Source organism: Rutidosis leptorrhynchoides, chromosome 6, assembly GCF_046630445.1.
Source record: "Rutidosis leptorrhynchoides isolate AG116_Rl617_1_P2 chromosome 6, CSIRO_AGI_Rlap_v1, whole genome shotgun sequence".
NCBI classification, from domain to species: domain Eukaryota; kingdom Viridiplantae; phylum Streptophyta; class Magnoliopsida; order Asterales; family Asteraceae; genus Rutidosis; species Rutidosis leptorrhynchoides.
Genome location: NC_092338.1, coordinates 411,601,282 through 411,621,398, shown reverse-complemented (window position 1 = coordinate 411,621,398; position 20,117 = coordinate 411,601,282). Strand labels below are relative to the sequence as shown.

Genomic DNA, 20,117 nt, shown 5'->3' with positions numbered 1-20,117 from the left:
GACGTGTTAAGATGCCACCCGTGGGGTTAGTGTACGACGTGTTAAGTGCACTAATGGTTGTTATGAACTCCGACGGTCCTTTAAATACCGTTCCCTCGTTCGATTGGTTAACCATGGTTATTGTGTTGTAGTGTAGCATACTATATTATTCGGGTTTTATATATATATATATATATATATATATATATATATATATATATATAGCCTTTGTTGTTGCTAGTTTGCGGTATTGGAGGTTACTAGCTTTATACTTGAAATTATAAGCTAATTGTGTTGCTAGCATGTATGCGGTATGTGAGTAAGTGATTGCAAGTAGGTATATTATATATGTATGTGTATAATTATTGCATTCACTAAGCGTTTTGCTTACCCTCTCGTTGTTTACCTTTTTAGGCTCCGGCGTGGACAAGGACAAAGGTATTAGTTAGGATTAGTAGTGGCTCTCAGGGGTATAGCTTTTGGAAGTTCGGCTAAGATTTGGGTAGTTTAACCCCAAACACCATGCACTAGGTGTCGTTTGGAAATTAAACTCTTATGGTCGAAAATTTTATTTTTGAACGAAATCCGTAAAATGGGCGATTGTGGGCCCGATGATGTAAAACATGTTTCGATGTTGGAAATCTATTAGTTTTACTTAAATTGATATGTTGAATAAAGGTTTTCGTTTAAATAGTGTCGGGAAGCTGGATTTCCGCTCACGTATGTGAGCACGGGGATCAGTCCCTGACAGAGCAACGGGACGCCGTCCAAAAAGGTTGGACGCCGTCCAGGCCTTCAGTACTGGACGCCGTCCAAGAATCTGGACGCCGTCCAGATGTACAGGTCCAGAATTTTTTTTTATGGCGTATTTTTGGTATAACGAAGTCGGGTCGTTACACTGAATTACGAATTTTATCGCATTTACTTTATCTATTAGAAAATTCCAAAATAAATATTCACTACTCCCTAACTATCTTAGGCTTAAATATAGGTTCGATTCTACTGATATCTCAAAAATACGACTCTAGGTCATACTTCCCTTACTTATAAGGAGTAGTAAGATTTAGGCCACGCTAAATATAAATTTAAAACAGTACCTTCCTCCCACGAGTGGCTGATCCTGGCGAGCCGCGGCCTGACGACACCGCGCGAATAAAAACCGTCCGTTTCAGCCATATCAGTATATACCAATAGTAAATACTTCTAGAAGCTGTGTATAATACGGGTAAAAATACCGTATGAATGCGAGTAGAATTCTTGAGGAAATTAAACGGAAATACGAGTATAGATATCCTTTATATGTATTGGTATATTATAAAGTGTATTCAATACTTGTAAGGATGTATTTACACTCGTAATACATTATATGTAAATACATCTTAACATAAGTTAATTACGTCGTTTAAATACTAACATATATATTGTTTGAAAACTCTTTAAATTAGTAGTTTGAAAATATATAGTATAATACTTTGTTAATATACTTAATGAGATATTTAATTATCATATTTTCAAGTTAAATATATATAAATCCATATATATATACACAATAATTAAACAATTAAATCAAGTTATGACGTTCGTGAATCGTCGGAATAAAAGGGTGACCAAAAGTTTGTGTAAAACTCTTTCCGGAGGTTCAAGATTTATTAAAATTCATTGCTTATCAAGTCGGAATTATATAAAGATTAAGTTTAAATTTGGTCGGAATTTCCGGGTCGTCACATCATTGACTTTTCGTATTGACTTTCCGTATGTCATTCTATATCTTGAAACTTCATGTAAAGCTTATAAAACATTATGACTATTCCTAACCCTGACTGTGATGTCAGAGTCAAATTGTGTACTTTTTGATGAAAAGAATGTGTTTTTGATTGTGACTGTATTTGACTTTCGTTAACCCTAAATGTCAAATTTTTGTGATAAATATTAGTATGACTTTCGTTAACCCTAAATGTCAATTTTTTGAGATAATATTGGTAGTGTGATGTAGTAAAATGTGATTAGAAATTGAGTGAGAAAAAATTAATTAATATAAAATGTGAAAACATGTGTTTGGATGCCGTCAAATTACTGACTAACGCCGATATCCGTCAAATTACCGACGAGGTTAACAGCAGGGGAGGCCCGGAGGGGAAACAAAGTGATCGACCGCTCAGGGCCCATGCTTTTCTGGGGCCAAATTTTTTATGTAAATAGACATATCGGAGATTTGAGAAGTAGGAGAACTAAGAATACTCAACTAAAACATCGAAGACTAAGCACGATAGGTCAAAAAATAAAAGAAATCAAAGTACAGTAGCATTCTAGCAAAGCAGAAAAAGATTTTTTTTTAATAGTTTATAATATTCGTTAGGGTCCAAAAGCTTTTTTTTTCATCTCGCTCAGGGTCCTTAAATTTTCGGGACCGACCCTGATTAAGTTCGTCACATTACGTCAAATTGCGACACATTACATGACTGACGTTTGGTTAGAACCATTCTAAATCTTACTCCGTAAAATAATAACTTCAGTTACCAAATCAAACTCTAACTGATAGCCTTGTCAAACACATACGATGACACTTGTCATTCCTTCTCTTCATATCGACATCCCAGAGTTAAAAATAATAAGAACTTAATTGAATAGTCACTGCTTCAGTGCTTCATCGACATCCCTAAATTTATTAATTTTAATTATTTATAAAAATAAAAGTTTCAAATAAAATGTAGAAAAAGGATATAGTGGCCCACGAGATTCACTTGAAATCACAAGTTCATTTTACTTCAATGTTCCCTCACTTCGTTAATAGTCCTCCTCCATTACTTCAAATTCAAGTGATACTTTTTGTTCTTCAAGAAAAGTATCAAATTCCAACATAAAAACTCAAACTTTGATTCATTTATTCATTCATCATCATCAATTTTATCAAAAATGTCTTCCCAATTTTACATTACTTTCACACCCTCTTCTTATTCATCATACCCAAAACCCCATCACAGATTCGCACAAACACACCACCCAAACAGACACTTTTTGCTGCTAAGCAAACGATTTGGTAATGGAACAGTTAGGGTTTCGGATGTGGGTGGTGATTCGTATCTGGGTATGTGGAAAAAAGCCATGGATAGAGATAGGAAAGAAATTGAGTTTAATAAAATTGCTAAAAATGTGGCGGGAAATGATGAAGATTTGGAGGTTAAAAGTAGTGAGTTTTTGAAGATTTTAGATGTTGATAAGGAAGAAAGAGATAGGATTCAGAGGATACAAGTTATCGATCGAGCTGCTGCTGCTATTGCAGTTGCTAGTACACTTTTGAATGAGGAGGAAAAAAAGAAGATGATGAATGCTGAAGATGAAACTTATGATTTGGATGATGATGATGGTGGTGATGGTGATGGAGAGGATGTTCTTGTTACAGATTTGGTACAAGGTAACTGAATTTGCTTTATAATGATGGAATTTAATTATGTTTTTAGATGTACATTTTGAAGATGATTATGTTATATATTGAATGATTATGATTATATGATTAATTAAGTAGGAATTTTTGTTTAAATAATGTTTTTTCTGCTTAGAGGTTGTAATTTTCAGTTTTAATTGGTGTTAGGGCATACTGGCATAGAAAGGTAGTATATTTTATTAGTATTAGGTTGCATTAAAATGAATTTACTGAAATATGATATGTTGAACTTAAGGGTGTGTTTGATAAAACTGAATGATCAAACGCTGAAAGGTTCATAATCTGAATGATTCAAGTGTTTTGATTGAACTCGGTTCTGAACAACAATAAACTGTTTGATGATAATTTTGAATGAGCAATGTTAATGATGTAAAATTACCTTATTAACCTTTTACATGAATAAAAAACAATATAGTTGTTGAATAAGTGTTCTTGATACAATTTAAAGACGATATTATATAAAATTTAGATGTTTAATGTATTTTAAATGGATGTGTTCCCGGGTACCGTCGATCGGGTTTGGGTTTCCGCCCGAACGTGTGTGTTACGTGCAAATGATGAGGGTCGTTGGAATAAATGATATTGATGCCAAAAAATCGCTGTTCAAAAAAAAAAAAATTGGTTAAGAGAATATTTCAACTCTGAATGATTCACCACTGAATTCTAAACCATTTAGCACTATATATCATTTAGAAGTCAGAAACAAACGCAACATTTAGTGTTGAACTATTCAATTAAGAGGTAAACAAACGCACTCAATTAGACTATGATATGGCTGATTGTATTCAATAGTAGATAATAGATAATAAACAACAGTTACTTAGTTTACGAAAGGGCTAATAATGAAGGAAGCTGCTAAACTATACCCAGTTTGACGTTTGATATTTAAGTCACTAATTATCTCTCAGTATAGAAGAAAGTTAATTTCAATTACCTGTTTTGACCCGTTACCTAACCTGATCATATTCATACCGAAACTTGCCATGTCTCAGTATAGAAGAAGGTTATTTAATAAATTTCCAGTTTTACTTAACCGTTGTCTTTCTCTATCGGTTTTATTTCATTCATTAGAAAAACACATTGGTTCATGATACTCACTGTTGACAATACATATCTGCGTGTATCAGGATCGTCAGAAAGTATCGGAACACCAGGTCCAAGTTTTTGGTCTTGGATACCACCTACTGATATCGTTTCTAATGTCAGTAGCGGGCCCGACATAACACCAAGTCGAAAAACATCACCATCTCCTATTCAACCAAGACCATTAATGGAAGTTGAACCATCCATAAGTCATCTGTCCCTACCATTCGAAAGCAAAACCGACGTTAATCACAATCCGCCTCTTCCTCCTCTTCAGTCACTAATGGGGGTTCAGAAACAGGATGAAGCTAAGTCCATATCTGAACTGAGAGAAGAACAAGAGGTCGATAATATGTTTTCAACGTATGCAGAAGATGCAGCTCATGCACTTGCTGAAGTGGATCCGGTGGCATCATCGCACGGGATTAAACAGGAAGGATCGATGTGGTGGAAAGAAACTGGGACGGACGTAAGGCCAGATGGAGTGGTGTGTAGGTGGACTTTGACTAGGGGTGTTAGTGCTGATAAATCTGTTGAATGGGAAGAGAAATATTGGGAAGCGGCTGATGAGTTGGGTTATAAGGAGCTTGGGTCCGAGAAATCGGGTCGTGATGCTTATGGAAACGTTTGGCGTGAATTTTGGAAAGAATCAATGGCACAGGTATATGATGTTTTCTTCAAATTTTGACTTTATTACATTTTAATTTTTTGTGTGATGAAGCTCTTGTACTCCATACTTATATCCACCGTTGTAAAAGTCGGCCGACGTATCAGTTTGGGGACTAAACCGTCTTGTTTTGCCCAAAAACACTTAAAAAGTCGGTCAACGTTAAAAAGTCAGGTCAAAGGCGGTCAAACTTGGCTGGGTTGGGTCTGAGTTGGTCAAAGTCAAAGTTGGTCAAAATTTTGATATTTCAACTTGGCTAATATACATGCATGTGGCTTTACTGTCTCAAGTGTTTATGTTTAAAGCAACGTGCGTGGTATATGTACAGATTGAAGGGTGTATGCATATTGAAAAGACTGCAGATAAATGGGGGAAGAATGGAAAAGGTGATGAGTGGCAGGAAAAATGGTTTGAACATTACGGTGCTGGTCAAGCCGAGAAGTGGGCTCACAAGTGGTGCACCATTGACCCAACCACACAGCTAGACGTTGGCCATGCTCATGTTTGGCATGAAAGGTACCATTTTACAATTTCATATCTTAAGTCCTACACGGGTGAATTATATTATTGTTTGTTTAATAATGATGACTTGGCAGGTGGGGCGAGAAATATGATGGGCAAGGTGGAAGTGTGAAATACACCGATAAATGGGCAGAACGTTCAGAGGGTGACAGGTGGACTAAATGGGGTGATAAATGGGACGAGCACTTTGACCAAAACGGGCATGGAGTCAAACAAGGGGAAACATGGTGGGAAGGTAAATACGGAGAAAGATGGAATAAAACATGGGGCGAAGGTCACAACGGCACTGGATGGGTCCACAAATACGGCAAAAGCAGCAGCGGCGAACACTGGGACACTCATGTTCGGCAAGACACCTGGTACGAAAAGTTTCCTCATTATGATTTTTACCATTGCTATCAAAATTCTGTCCCGTTACGTGAAGTCAAGAAACCTTCTGACAGGGACTCGTTATAAGAATTGTGTGTACATTTTTTTTTTCATCCTTGATTATATAAAAATAATTAGATATACTGTAAGAAGGTATAGATATTTGATGAGCATCTTGTGATGACTGATGACTGAACATGTTTGTAAGTAAAATTATGAACTTCTAATGCAATAAATGTGCTTATGCATTAGGTTAACATGGGTTTGAATTCAGTTATGTGTGGTAAAATATGTTAATGGCCAAGTCAAAATGAGTAATTTCTGGTATGGTTTGAAGGTGAGGTTTATGTGTAGGTTGAGAACGGTAACACTGAAACTACCTTACGATGGATCTTAATACGTACATATTAAATGACATTTCATGTTCGTTGAATTAAATGTACCGTAATTATACGTTTGGCACGCCGAACACCTTGGAGCTTATGCCGTTTAGGTACTTACTGAGACTTTAGTAACTAAAGATGGAGATGTAAGAAAATTTAAAAAAATGTGTTCATGGACATTGACATAAACCATGAAATTATAAAATGTTCCATTATCATGACAGAGATGGTTCAATGATTCCTATCGTCGTTATAGGGCGTCCGTAATGTGTGTTTAAAGGCAAGCCATGGAATCTTTTGTCTTGTGGGTTATATATACATTGGTTTTATCTTTTTTGCGCTAAGAAATTAGTTATGATAGTTATGTAGCGCTTATGTAACGGCTAAAAATTTAGTTATGTTAATTACAATAGACTCGTCAAAAAGTTTCCAAAGTTGATGCGGGGAGTTTGTTGTGCTACACAAACTCGAATAAAAGAACGACCCTGCCCAAGTAGAGGGAGCTCCAATAACGTCTAAAAAAAATAAATAAATAAAAAGTAAAAAGACACGTGTCAACAGACTTAATATGTCAAGCGAACAAGTTGGCCGGGCCTGATGAAGACCAATCGCAACAGCATGGACCTTTTGAAGGCCTACAAATGGACAAAAACTCTAAATCACAAGGCCTAATTAACATAGGGGAAAACATAGGAATTGACCTTTTTTATTTATGTTTATTATTTTAAAAAAAATTACAACGTTAGTACCTGTGGTTTGTTGAGATTATCATTACAACACCTAAACTTTATTTTTTACGTACTTGGTAACTAGGTTTTGTGTAGCTTTTGTGATTGGTACATCTGGCTAACTTTAGTTAAATTTTAACAGCAACCCCTCACATGTGCAACGCATGTGAGGTTATTTCGTCCCTTTACATTATATTAATCCATTTAAAATGAATTACGGTTTATTATCCACATCAACAACAACTGATTCAAGCAAAATCAGATCGAGTTCTTGTTTGAAAACTCAAGCTCGTTCTAGTCTCCGAATCATTTGGGAACGAAATCGAGAAATCTAAAAATGCAGAGTAGTTGAGAATCACGTCTTGAATCTATATGCAAAGTTTGAGGTTTCAATTCATTGAAACGAATTCGGATTTTCGAGTCAAAGCTAAGGTTTCAAAAGTCAACCAATTTGTTTCTCATCAAATTCTCGTGAGATATATGTTGATTCAGGTTATGAGGTTGATAGTTGAGCATTAAGATTTGAATTTGCAACATGTTTCATGTAGAGATCGTGATCTAAAAGTGATTGATTCAAAAAATCAAAATTTGAGCTCGTCGTACTGTTCTTCACTCGATTTCATCTAATTGATGATTTTGAAAAATCATCATCGTTATTGTTTTTTACTCGATTTTGCCAAATAGTTGATTATTTGATTACCATTCATATATACGCTTCAAACCACCTTCAGAAATTTTATTCCAATATCCTTCATCCTCTTTACATTTTTGGAAAAAAATCAGCAATCTTATTGCTGGACCAAACTCCCGAGCCGCTTGTTCTCACCGAACCACTCGGTTAATCCGGTTATATTCTTCACCGTGTCCAACGTTGCCATAGAGAAAATGATCGGTTTATGTCTATCTTCTAAGTATCCACTGTTTGCATAACATGAATAAATCTAGCTGATTATTTTGTAAAATTTATAAAATGGGTTTGAAATAAGTCAATATTTTTTAGTAGAGTTGGTTAATCACTTACTTCTTAATTTGAGTTTCTGTTTGGCTTGCTTATTATATAGTGTGTACTAGATTTTGTTATGGAGCTGCTTTATAATGATGTTCCAAGCTAATTATCATATATTATTCTAACATACTTACTGTTGTGATATATGTTGCGATGTAAGAATGTTATGGAGCCTTTCACATGTAAAGCTAATTTGCAAACAACCTTGTGTAAGGTGTTTAGTAGTCCTCTATAAAATTTGATCGTGACATTTAGGAGTAAGAAAATACGGAGTATAAAATAAACTGCTTTTAGAAGTAAAAGTGCAAAGTTTTTCTCGCATAGTATAGTTTTTCTAGTGGTATGGTATTGTACTTTTATATAGATTAAATAAATGAAACGGACGAAATTACCCTCACATGCATGGCACATGTGAGGGATTGCTGTTAAAATTTATCGACAGTTAGTCAATGGTACCAATCACGAATTTAAACAAAACCTAGGTACCAACTGCGCAAAAAATAAAGTTTAGGTGTTGTAATGATAATCTAAACAAACCACAGGTACTAACGGCGTAATTTTTTCTTATTTTTACTTTTGACTACGAAAAGGAGAAGGAGGAGGGATAAAATACTAATCAACAATTCTTGAGTTTTTATAACGGGGGTATAATGGAGAGGGTTAAAAGGGACAATGGAGAGGGTTAAAAGGGATAATGTATGGACTTTTTACGGTGATCGATATCACCTCAATTTCGAGATAATTAGAGGGTGGAAAACAAATTTTACATCCTCACAAGGCAACAACTCTACAACCGCATTATTTATTTCTCAACTATCACTTCTCTCTATTCATTCACAGCCTTCGTCACACACTTGCAACCTCCACCATAAAATTGTACTTATCACGCTATTTCTCAGAAATTGCACCAGTCATAATGTTCAAACCAATAATCCAAAGTGACACTTTAATCTAAGATTCTAGCCATAACCAAACATTGTTTCCATTGCCAATTGACAAGTGAAAAGCATTCAAGGAATCAGACCCCCCGATTAATTGAAGAATTGCAAACAGCCATAATGGAATGCCACACACCATTCCCACACTAACTTTTTGAAAGTTTATCCATGAATGAACGGATTGTTGAGAAAAATGGTCTCACTAATTCCCAACACATGTCAAATGAAAGACAGTAAAGAAATAAATACAATCCACAACACAAGAATTTAACATGAAAACTTCAAAACGGGAGAAAAACCACGAGCCTCCAAAGAAAGAAATACACTATATCACAAATTGTTACAATGACATGACAACTCTCTTAAGCCAACTACACTTTCCAAAATATTTAACTAGAAAAACTCTCGAACAAAAGTAAGAAAAAAAAGAAATAATCAAATAATTAAAGTGTATTGATTAGTACAAATTGAAGGTGAGACTTAGCCCTCCTTTTATAACCAAGTCACCCACCTCCAACCTATATAGGATAACATCCTTCTATCTACCAATGTGACAATAAGCAACCATATCAATTTCTTCTAACCAAAACTATAACCTACAAATCTCCATCTTTTGGATAGAAGAAGATAATCATACTTCCACATTGCAAAGGACACCGACTTAGATGCTTCCTCAACGACAACTTCAAGATCCTCATCTTCATGCCGCCGACATTATCCCTAACCCAAGAAATAAAATTTGCATATGTGTCGAACATTGTCTAAACCGACAATCATTGCCATTACGGACAATCATAACTCTTAACAGAATCATCATACTCTACCATAAAGAATATAACACTTAGAATATCACGTTTCAAGCATTTCACATCGGCACATGTTGTGTACCCAAGTGAACTGTTATGGTGCAACATCCTGTTTGGCTTTCCCTGGAAGTTTCATCAGCTACAACATATGCTTCCACCACACAACCTGCATCAACGCCAAACTAACGCACATGTGCAATTTGTGGAACCGCTAACGACGGAGACAACGTTAGCGTCATTGGAGCCATTTGCCGGATTAGCTCCACCTGAATAATTAACCCTTACATGTCCAGTCTTCTCGCACCTCCAGCATACCAGATTCTTTATAGAGTTTCTCTTCCGCCTATCCGGACACAACAGTACTGTACCTTCTGATGACGAGACATCTTTACCTTCCAGTCTTTTCTCCTCGGATGAGATCTTGCTATTAACATCTTCAAACTTCCGAGTTTCTTCCCATACATCAAAATAGGTTTCATGTGCCCATAGGACGATTATAAAGTTAATATCAACCTCAATGCTTTATTTTCGTCATCCACTTTAACTCCAATAGCTTCCGATTCCGAAACAATACCATTAAGAATACTCAGATGATTTGAAGTCTTTGAACCCTCATCCATACGCAAAGTATGTAACTGTTCTTTAAGACACAACTGATTTGAGATGCCTTTGCCCTGGTACAATTGCTCTCGTTTATCCCAAAGTTCCTTAGTCGTTGATAACCCGAGCACATTTGCAAGCACGTTCTTTGCAAGACACAAACGAATCACACTTGCCGCTCTCAAATCCATATCATCCCGTTCTTCTTCATCGAACTTACTGCTAGAATCACTGCCGGAAACAAAGGTGGGTTTACCCTTCAATGCCTTGTGTAAACCGGACTGAATCAACACATCATTGACTTGAACTTGCCACAAGCCAAAAGTGATCCTCCCATCAATTTTCTCTACATCAAACCTTATTAGACTGAACTTCGATATCGTATCCGTATCTTATGAACAACAATTGCCCACGTTACAACTGGCCGATTGATGTAGTAGAGAGGTAGGATCTGTTTGGTCCCAATATAATTGGTGACTGTTTGGAAAATCCAGCAACCAGGTCCACGACAAATTCTTGAAACCACTTACTCTGAATCAAAAAAGATATTATCTATCCAGATATCCTATACGATCAATAGAAGTAGTTTCTGATATGAAAGCTCAAACAAAGCCGCGACCATAGAGCATACTCCGACTCCTATAACCGAGACTCTCAGCCAAACCTGACGCTCTGATACCAGTTGTTGAGAAAAATGGTCTGACTAATTTCCAACACACGCCTAATAAAAGACAGTAAAGAAATAAAGACAATCCACAACACAAGAATTTAACGTGAAAACTCCAAAACAGGAGAAAAATCACGGGCCTCCAAAGAGAGAAATACACTATATCACAAATTGTTATAATTGACATAGACAACTCTCTTAAGTCAACTACACTCTCCAAAATATTTAACTAGAACAACTCTCAAATAAGAGTGAGAAAGAAAGAAATAATCAAATACTTAAAGTGTATTGATTTATGCAATTTAAAAGTGAGACTTAGCCCTCTTTTTATAACCAAGTCACCCACCTCCAACTTCTTCCTCCCACCTATGTGAGATGACATCCTTATATCCACCAATGTGACAATAAACAATCATATCAATTTCTTCTAACCAAAAACTATAACCAACATGGACTGAATCACTTTCGACCAAAGCGCATGAGAATTAGATAAAAATTTCTAACACCACTTGACTACTTGAGTAATAATGATATATTAAATGCTTAACTCCTAATATTAAGGTCACCTTTATCTGATAAAGATCTCAAGACTTTATCACACATCACCTAAATTTTATGATTCTCTATTAACTTCGATTTTCACCAATCATGTAACATACATATCCGTCGCAATATCCTTTAGTTGGTTATAATATGCAAGCCTACACGTATTTGAAACAATTCAAAATAATAAAAAATAATAATGTGAACACATGTTATGAGTTAGAGAGAATAAACCCCTGAAAACTTGATACGAAACGTGTATCAAAGGCATGACTAATAATACGAAGGTGTCATAATAGAGTAATGAGGTCATAATGGCCAACCACATTGATCTTAAATGAAAGTTTGTACACATACTTGGTTATGAAAGTATCTTGACTAGTCCTCGAATGGTTGAGGTTTTGAAGTAGTTAGACCCGATTGATTTATAAGGTTAAAAGTGTAAAATCCATTTTAATTAGTCAAAATTAAAAAAATATATTGGTTTATAGTCAAATTTATTTGGTCAGATTAGGTAATTTACAGTTAAAATTAAAGTTGATTTTGACTAGTCTCTGACTCGAACTATTACATTTTAGAAGCTCCGGTTGATAAGCGACTTTTACAACACTTGACTTATATCTATCTATAATAAGGTTCAAACCATCATAAATTTAACCTTCAACCGTCACCGCAATCAGGCGGGTTCAATCATGACTCTTAATAGATCTATCGTGGCCATTATTAAACCTACGATTGTTACTTCGAACCACATATCTTCCGTTGCCACCACTGAACATCTGGCTCGTAGTAGTATAGTAAATATAAAGATTGAGATTACTGGAAAAATATTATATTAAATATTTTTATATGTTCACTTTTTCACTTTAATTTATCTCATAAATAAGCATAAGTGTTTATTTTCAAATCAAATGTAATATGTGAGTCTACCTAGTTAAGTACTCCCTCCGTCCCACTACAAGTGTCCACTTACTTTTTGCACACAGTTTTAGAAAATCCCACTAACTTCATTTTCCGCCAATCAGAAATCTTCTCTCTTCAGAATAACCTCTTTTGATTGGTTGAAACATCAAGTGGACACTTGAAATGGAACATCCCAAAATAGAAAGGTGGACACTTAAGATGGGACGGATTATTTCTTTCACAAAACTAATTTATAAAAAAGCTCTTTAAAATTAAGGTAAGGTTGTCAATTTTTTTTCTTATGCAATGTTTTGATTATTTATATTCCGTATCTTTTATTATTGTATACATTTAATAGATTAATTGCAAACATTTATTTTATAATATAATAATGAAGTAATAATTAAAACAACTACTACTAATAAATATAAAAAGTACTACGCGTATTATTTTGATGAATAAGAACGATATTCACATGTTTTTAATTAGTACACTATTAAAATCTTGGTTGTGAGTTCTCGTTTAGATTTCTTGTGTTTAGATTGAGTTCGGGTGTAGTAATGTATAGTTTAGATTGAGTTCGGGTGTTCTAATGTATATTGTATTTGGATTCAACTTTTGAATTAAGTTACTCCGATTAGTTCTCGAAGAGTCAAGGTTATCCTTACACACAACTTTTTAATCTATGTACACCTAATTACCTATTTTATCCTTAATTATATTAATAATAATAATAATATAAGTTCAACTTTCAAGATTAATCTAGGAACATAACTATAATTTTATAAGACAAAAGTTTACATGAATCAAAAAGTGATATGTGAGAATCACATCCCTAAAGGAAAATGTAGTGTTGTCTTGTGGGTGCAAATAAAGATGCATGTAGTACAAAATGGTTGAAGCTTAATTTTTTTTTTTTATCTTAATTCTTTTGTAAAAAAAATTATAATAAATTTTAAAAACAAATTTTTCTAGCAACTACTTTTACACTATTGTCTATATGCATAGCGGTTAATATTAACTTTTTAAATAAGATTAATTATATATAAAATATAATTACGTATCCTAATAAGTAATAACACCCTCAACTCTGTTTTTATTAAAAAAAAAAAAGTTAAAATAAGTTATGTACAACATATATAAAATATACGACTAATTTTGATAGTGGTGGTTCATAAAGGCCACGACTAGTCAACATCTAGACCTGTAAATTAGTCAACAAGTAAGCTTTGAAAAAGATTTTATCGGTCGTTTTAACTTAATTAACTAATTAATTAATTACACATATATTATTATACATGAGATTTGTTGTCATCTCACCCAAAAAAAAAATTGTCGCCCAACCCCTCATGTTCACACTTAAAATTAAATTTCAAAAGTATACATCGTAACTTCAATATTAATCTATAAATACCCCACAAAATCCATCACGATTTTTAAACGGCCTTATCTTTCTGCTAGCCGAGCGTCACTGTCAACCGACACCACCATTAAACTCAAAATAATTTTACGAACAAAATGAAACTAGCTGTGTTGAAAACGGACACTTTTTAAAAAAACCTAAACACAACGACATACAAAACGGAGCTTACAACATGACTCGTTCTTCCGTCTGTAAACACATAACGCTAAGTTAAATATGAATATTCAAGCCGAAAAACCCCGCCGCAACGCGCGGGCTGGGCTGGTACTAGTTCTCAACATTTAATATATATATATATATATATATATATATATATATATATATATATATATATATATATATATTGTCGTAAATCTCCAGAGATCTCCCCCGAGATATCGTTTTTAGAAGGTAACCGAGACTAGATGTTCATCTCCCGAGATTTCTCGGTCAACGAGGTCAAACTTCGTCAAAGTCACTATTTCTCATATTTTATTGCTAATTTGTCAGATTTTCTTATAAAATTTGTAATTTTTAAGATTTTCTCGCTCATTTCTCGGATATTTTTGTAAAATCTCGTATAAACGTATATAATATATATATATATATATATATATATATATATATATATATATATATATATATATATATATATATATATATATATATATATATATATATATATTTATGTTTTTATACACAACAACAACAACAACAATACCCAATCCCGCGCCTGCGAGGTATGGGGGAGGTAAGGTGTAGACAATCCTTCCTCTACCCTAAACTAGAAGAGAAGTCGTTTCTGTTACCACGAGTCGAGAGAATTCTCCACCCACGGTAAAGGAAATTCATCCCCCTCTCTACTCCAGGGTAGAGAGATTGCTTCCGTGAGGACCTCCGGCTAAAAAAAGACTTTTTTTTTTTTTTTAAAACTAGAAAATAGAAATTAAAAAATAAATTAAAACATACAAAGATAAATAAAAAATAATAATAAAAATAATAATAATAATAATAATAATAATAATAATAATAATAATAAAATATAGGGGGGACGCCATGAAAATGGTAGAATCAGATTTTCATGGGGTTTAAAGCATGCCTAAGAATCAATTTAGGCTCTGAGCGGCAGTCAAGACGCCACTAAAACGACGCTTGTCGTTGCCTCAATAAATAGAGCCAAAAGACCTTGTGGACAGCAACTCGAGGGCATGCCGGGTGGAAGTTGTTGCGCAAGCAAAGAGCCAACCACCCTTAGCAAACCAAAAACCACTCATGCACCTTTACGGTAGATACCCCCGAAACCACCCAACTAAAAGGAACCAACCAAGCTCTAGAGCAAGGGAAGTCGTCCTCAGCCATAATGGTCCCAAGACGCACCGAGCGATGCGAATCACTTGATCATACATACATGCATACATACGTACATACATACACACATACCTAAACCTACATACACACCAGACATACCTACGTAAATACATGAGACATACCTACGTACAAGTCTGAAACATACCTACGTACATACATACATGCATAAAGCCACACATACAACCATACATACATAGCATAAACACCCAGTCCTACATAAACCTATTAGCAAAACATACATACATGAGTGAATATACCACACCTGCAGACAAGTAAAAAACAAGCATACATACATACCTACCTACAAATATACATACATAAAAAACAAACTCACATATAAAAACGTGTGTAACTGCATCACACCTTCATTACAAAACCTACATGCATGCATACATACATACAAACATACAAGAACCTACGTGCATACGTACAAACAACCAAGCAAGCATGCATACATCCAAAAACCAAAGATACCAAAAACATACTCATTTAATACTATTAGTAACAATACATAAAACTAATAAAAACGATAGTAATAGTAATACAAATAATAGTAATAATAATAGTTCATATAAATATTAATAGTAATAAATATTTGTAATACAAATACTAATACACTAATAATTAATAATAGTGATACAAAAAATAATAATAATAACAATAACAATACTAATAATTGTAATAGTAAGAATAATAACAGTAATAGCAGTAATAGCAGTAATAACAGTAATAACAGTAATAACAATAACAATAACAATAACAATAATAATAATAAAAGTAGCCCTACTCAACTATTCTTATTCTAGCCCTCCACGCATCCCTATCAGAAGTCATGTCCTCGGTCAACGAAAGCTCCCTCATGTCGAGTCTTAGTCTATCCATCCACCTACGAGTAGGTCTACCCCTTCTCCTTACACCATCTACCGTGAGTGCCTCAACTCTCCTAACCGAGGCAATACGTGGTCGTCTCATCACATGCCCAAACCAACGAAGTCGTTCTTCTCTTAGCTTGTCGATGATGCTACTGACTCCAAGTTTTTCCCTAAACACACCATTTGGTATCATATCTAGCATGGTTTTACCACACGTCCACCTAAGCATCCTCATTTCTGCCACCTCCATCCTTCTCTCTTGGGCCTTCGTCATTGGCCAACATTCTGATCCGTACAACATGGCAGGTCTGATTGCCACCTTGAGGAATTTTTCCTTTCAATTTGAGTGGTATCTTCTTGTCGCACAAAACCCCTTTCGCTGCTCTCCACTTCAACCAACCTACCTTAATACGATGAGTCACGTCCTCATCTATCCTCCCTGATTTGTGGAGGACCGAGCCTAGATATCTAAACGACTCTTGTGGGTGCAAGATCTGGTCCCCAATGCTGATGTTCCCTCCAACATTAAGTTCATCATCAGTCCTACCGAATTCGCAACTAAGATATTCTGTCTTTTGTCTACTGATCCGTAGCCCATTTTGTTCTAGGGCTTCCCTCCATTGTTCTAGCCTTCTGTTAAGCTCATCCTTTGTTTCCGATACAAGCACGATATCATCGGCAAAAATCAGACACCAAGGGATGTTCTCTTGTATTCCTCGATACAGCTCGTCGAGGATCAAAGCAAAAAGGAAAGGACTAAGGGCCGATCCCTGGTGCAACCCTACTTCTATCGGGAAATACTCTGTGTTTCCCACAGGCGTCCGAAAGCAGGCCTTCGCCCCATCGTACATATCCATAATAGCTCTAATATATCTACTTGGGATACCCCTAACGTTAAGGGTCTTCCAAATCAACTTTCGCGGTACGCAATCATAGGCCTTTTCCAAGTCTAAGAAGACCATCTCTAGACCCTTTTGTTTCTCCCTATACTTCTCCATAACGCTTCTTAAAATATGAATTGCCTCCATCGAAGAGCGCCCTGGCATGAAACCAAATTGGTTTTCGGAAACCGTAGTTTCGCGTCGGAGTCTAGTCTCAATCACTCTCTCCCAAAGCTTCATAGTATGACTAAGTAATTTTATGCCTCTATAATTACCACAGATTTGGGCATCCCCTTTATTTTTGTAAATGGGGATAATCTCGCTGAGTCTCCATTCCGTAGGCATTTTATAACTTCTAAGCGTCTTATTGTAAAGACACGTCAACCACCTGACACCATCCTCGCCTAGGCACCGCCACGCCTCTATTGGGATCTGGTCTGGTCCAACAGCTTTGTTTCTACCCATCTTTCGTAGTGCCGATCTTACTTCTTCCTGACTGATTCTCCTACAGAAATTGTTGTTCTGGAAATGTCCTATTCCCAAGTCCTGCGGGTCCTCTTGGCGCCCGGGTCCTTCACCCACGAAAAGAGATTGGAAATACCCTTCCCATCTTTTCCTAATTTCGTCTTCCTTTACTATGGTTTGACCGGCTTCATCCTTGATGAACTTGATGTTATCTATATCCCTCCTCCTACTCTCCCTAGCTTTAGCAATCCTGTAAATATCATTTGCTCCTTCTTTGGAGTATAGTTTCCTATACAAAACTTCATACGCTTTATCTTTTGCACGGGCAACGGCCTTCTTAGCTTCTCTTTTAGCTTCTTTATACCTTTCTTCTGCCCTAGTTCTGTCATCACGTGTCCCGTCCCAACATGTAGCGAGCTCCCTAAACCTCAGTTGCTTAAGTGCGACTTTGGTTTGAACCTCATCACTAATCCACCATGATTATCTACAGGACTTGTGTCCTCTCGATGTCCCTACTGCCACACCTAAGGTTTCCTTGGCGACATCTCTAATAGTTGATGCGAAACTATTCCACATCTGATCTGCATCCCCATGAGTAACAGTATCCATTACTGCCTCTACTCTTTCCAAAACAGATGCTTTGAAAGTTTCGGCTTTCTTTTCATTCAGATTCTTCCAAAGGATCCTAGGTTGGGTGGGTCTCCCTCTCCTAGTAACCCGTCTCTGCGGAACCAAGTCCATGACCAAAAGTCTGTGTTGAGTGGAACAGGTCCAGGTAGTCAGGGCTTTACAGTCTCTGCAGGTCCTAAGGTCCCCTTTGCGAAGCAGCAAATAATCAATCTGAGTACTATGACCTCCACTGTGGAAGGTTGCTAGCTGAGCTTCCGTCTTCCTAAAGAAAGAGTTTGCAACAACCAAATCGTGGGCAACAGCGAATTCGAGAATGGAGCGTCCTTCTTCATTTCGAACTCCGTACCCAAAGCCCCCATGGACACCCGCATATCCGTCTGAAATCGTTCCTTTTATTAAAAAACCATAAAGTCAACGTAAGTCAACGTTCGAGATCTCCCCGAGATTATTCCGATATGCCGAGTTCTCCTTAAAAAGGTCCAAACGAGATCTCTCCGAGATCCGAATTCTCCAAATATATATATATATATATACACATAGATATATATATATATATACACACACATATATATATATACACATAGATATATATATACACACACACACACACACACACACACACACATATATATATATATATATATATATATATATATATACATATATATATATATACATACATATATATATATATATATATATATATATACATACATATATATATATATATACATATATATATATATATATATATATATATATATATATATATATATATATATATATATATATATATATATATATATATATATATATATATATATATAGTGGTAGGATCAAGAGGGAAGTAACCAATCGGGAGGATTCGGGGGGAAGCAAAAACTTTTTTTTTCATTTTTTGAAAAAACTTTGTTCACGAACATTATAGATGGGATGAAAATATGAACATTTAATAAAGACACTTTGTGATAAATGTTTTTATTTTGGCGGAAAAACGCTCGAAGAAGTAATATATGACAATTATCGTGTTTTTCGAGCGTATGTTGAGGTTTAGCTATTGGGGTTTAAATATTAGGGTTTATAGGGTTTAGAAATTTAGGGTTTAGGATTTAGATTGAGTTTTTAACACGAACGGTTTAGAGTTTAGGGTTTAGGGTTTAGGGTTTGGTCTCCATAAACCCAAAACACCAAACCCTAAACCCTAAACCCTAAACTCTAAATCGGGCTAAATTTTACTTCACAAAACATGGAAAAAAACGTTCATATTCTTCACGAACAATATTATCTTGAATGTTATTTTTGTTGATCGTTTTTCCGCCTAAATAATAACATTCATCATGAAGTGTCTTTTCTAAATGTTCATATTTTTGTGTGATCTTAATGACGGAAAAAAAATTCCAAAAAAAACGAAAATAAAAAATTTTGCTTCCCCCCGATTGGTTACTTCCCCATTGATCCCGCCCATATATATATATATATATATATATATATATATATATATATATATATATATATATATATAGTGGTAGGATCAAGGGGGAAGTACAGTGGCGGATCCAGGAAAAATTTTCACCGAGGGCGAATTTTTTTTAAAACGTAGGGAATTTTTTTTTGGCAAAATATAGAGTTTTTTTTACCAAAATTTGGAGGTTTTGGGGCAAAATACGAAGGTTTTGGGGCAAAATATATAGGTATTGGGGCAAAAAATGAAGGGTTTGGGGCAAAAAAAATTCCACCGGGGGCAAAATCAAAAAACCGAAAAAATTTGCACTAAAATTTCAAAATCCACCGGGGGCGGCTGCCCCCCTCCTTAACACTTTGGATCCGCCTCTGGGAAGTAACCAATCGGGGGAAGCAAATTTT

The 20,117-nt window shown here is 35.3% G+C and overlaps 2 protein-coding genes across 2 annotated transcripts in view; one reads left to right on the top strand and one right to left on the bottom strand.

Annotated features, from left to right (window-relative positions):
- The first annotated feature begins 2,779 nt into the window (after nt 1-2,779).
- On the top strand, nt 2,780-6,253 carry LOC139852878 (protein LIKE EARLY STARVATION, chloroplastic). The gene is made up of 4 exons (XM_071842218.1): nt 2,780-3,391; nt 4,549-5,165; nt 5,500-5,687; nt 5,768-6,253. Exons 1-4 carry the CDS (start codon nt 2,893-2,895, stop codon nt 6,147-6,149), a joined length of 1,686 nt encoding a protein of 561 aa, XP_071698319.1. The 5' UTR covers nt 2,780-2,892; the 3' UTR covers nt 6,150-6,253.
- A 4,684-nt stretch (nt 6,254-10,937) lies between these two features.
- Nucleotides 10,938-20,117, bottom strand: part of LOC139855108 (uncharacterized) — a 39,240-nt gene continuing 30,060 nt past the window's right edge. The window contains exons 2-5 of the mRNA XM_071844358.1: nt 18,113-18,643; nt 17,572-18,070; nt 11,193-11,244; nt 10,938-11,054 (exon numbers count right to left, since the gene is read on the bottom strand). Coding sequence (XP_071700459.1) covers nt 10,938-11,054; nt 11,193-11,244; nt 17,572-18,070; nt 18,113-18,643 — 1,199 coding nt within the window. The remainder of the gene's footprint in view (nt 11,055-11,192; nt 11,245-17,571; nt 18,071-18,112; nt 18,644-20,117) is intronic.

Coding starts and splice junctions, on each gene's coding strand:
- LOC139852878 (XM_071842218.1), top strand. CDS start 2,893: ATGTCTTCCCAATTTTACATTACTTTCACACCCTCTTCTTATTCATCA. Junction 3,392..4,548: donor TGTTACAGATTTGGTACAAG/GTAACTGAATTT, acceptor TGCGTGTATCAG/GATCGTCAGAAAGTATCGGA. Junction 5,166..5,499: donor GGAAAGAATCAATGGCACAG/GTATATGATGTT, acceptor GTATATGTACAG/ATTGAAGGGTGTATGCATAT.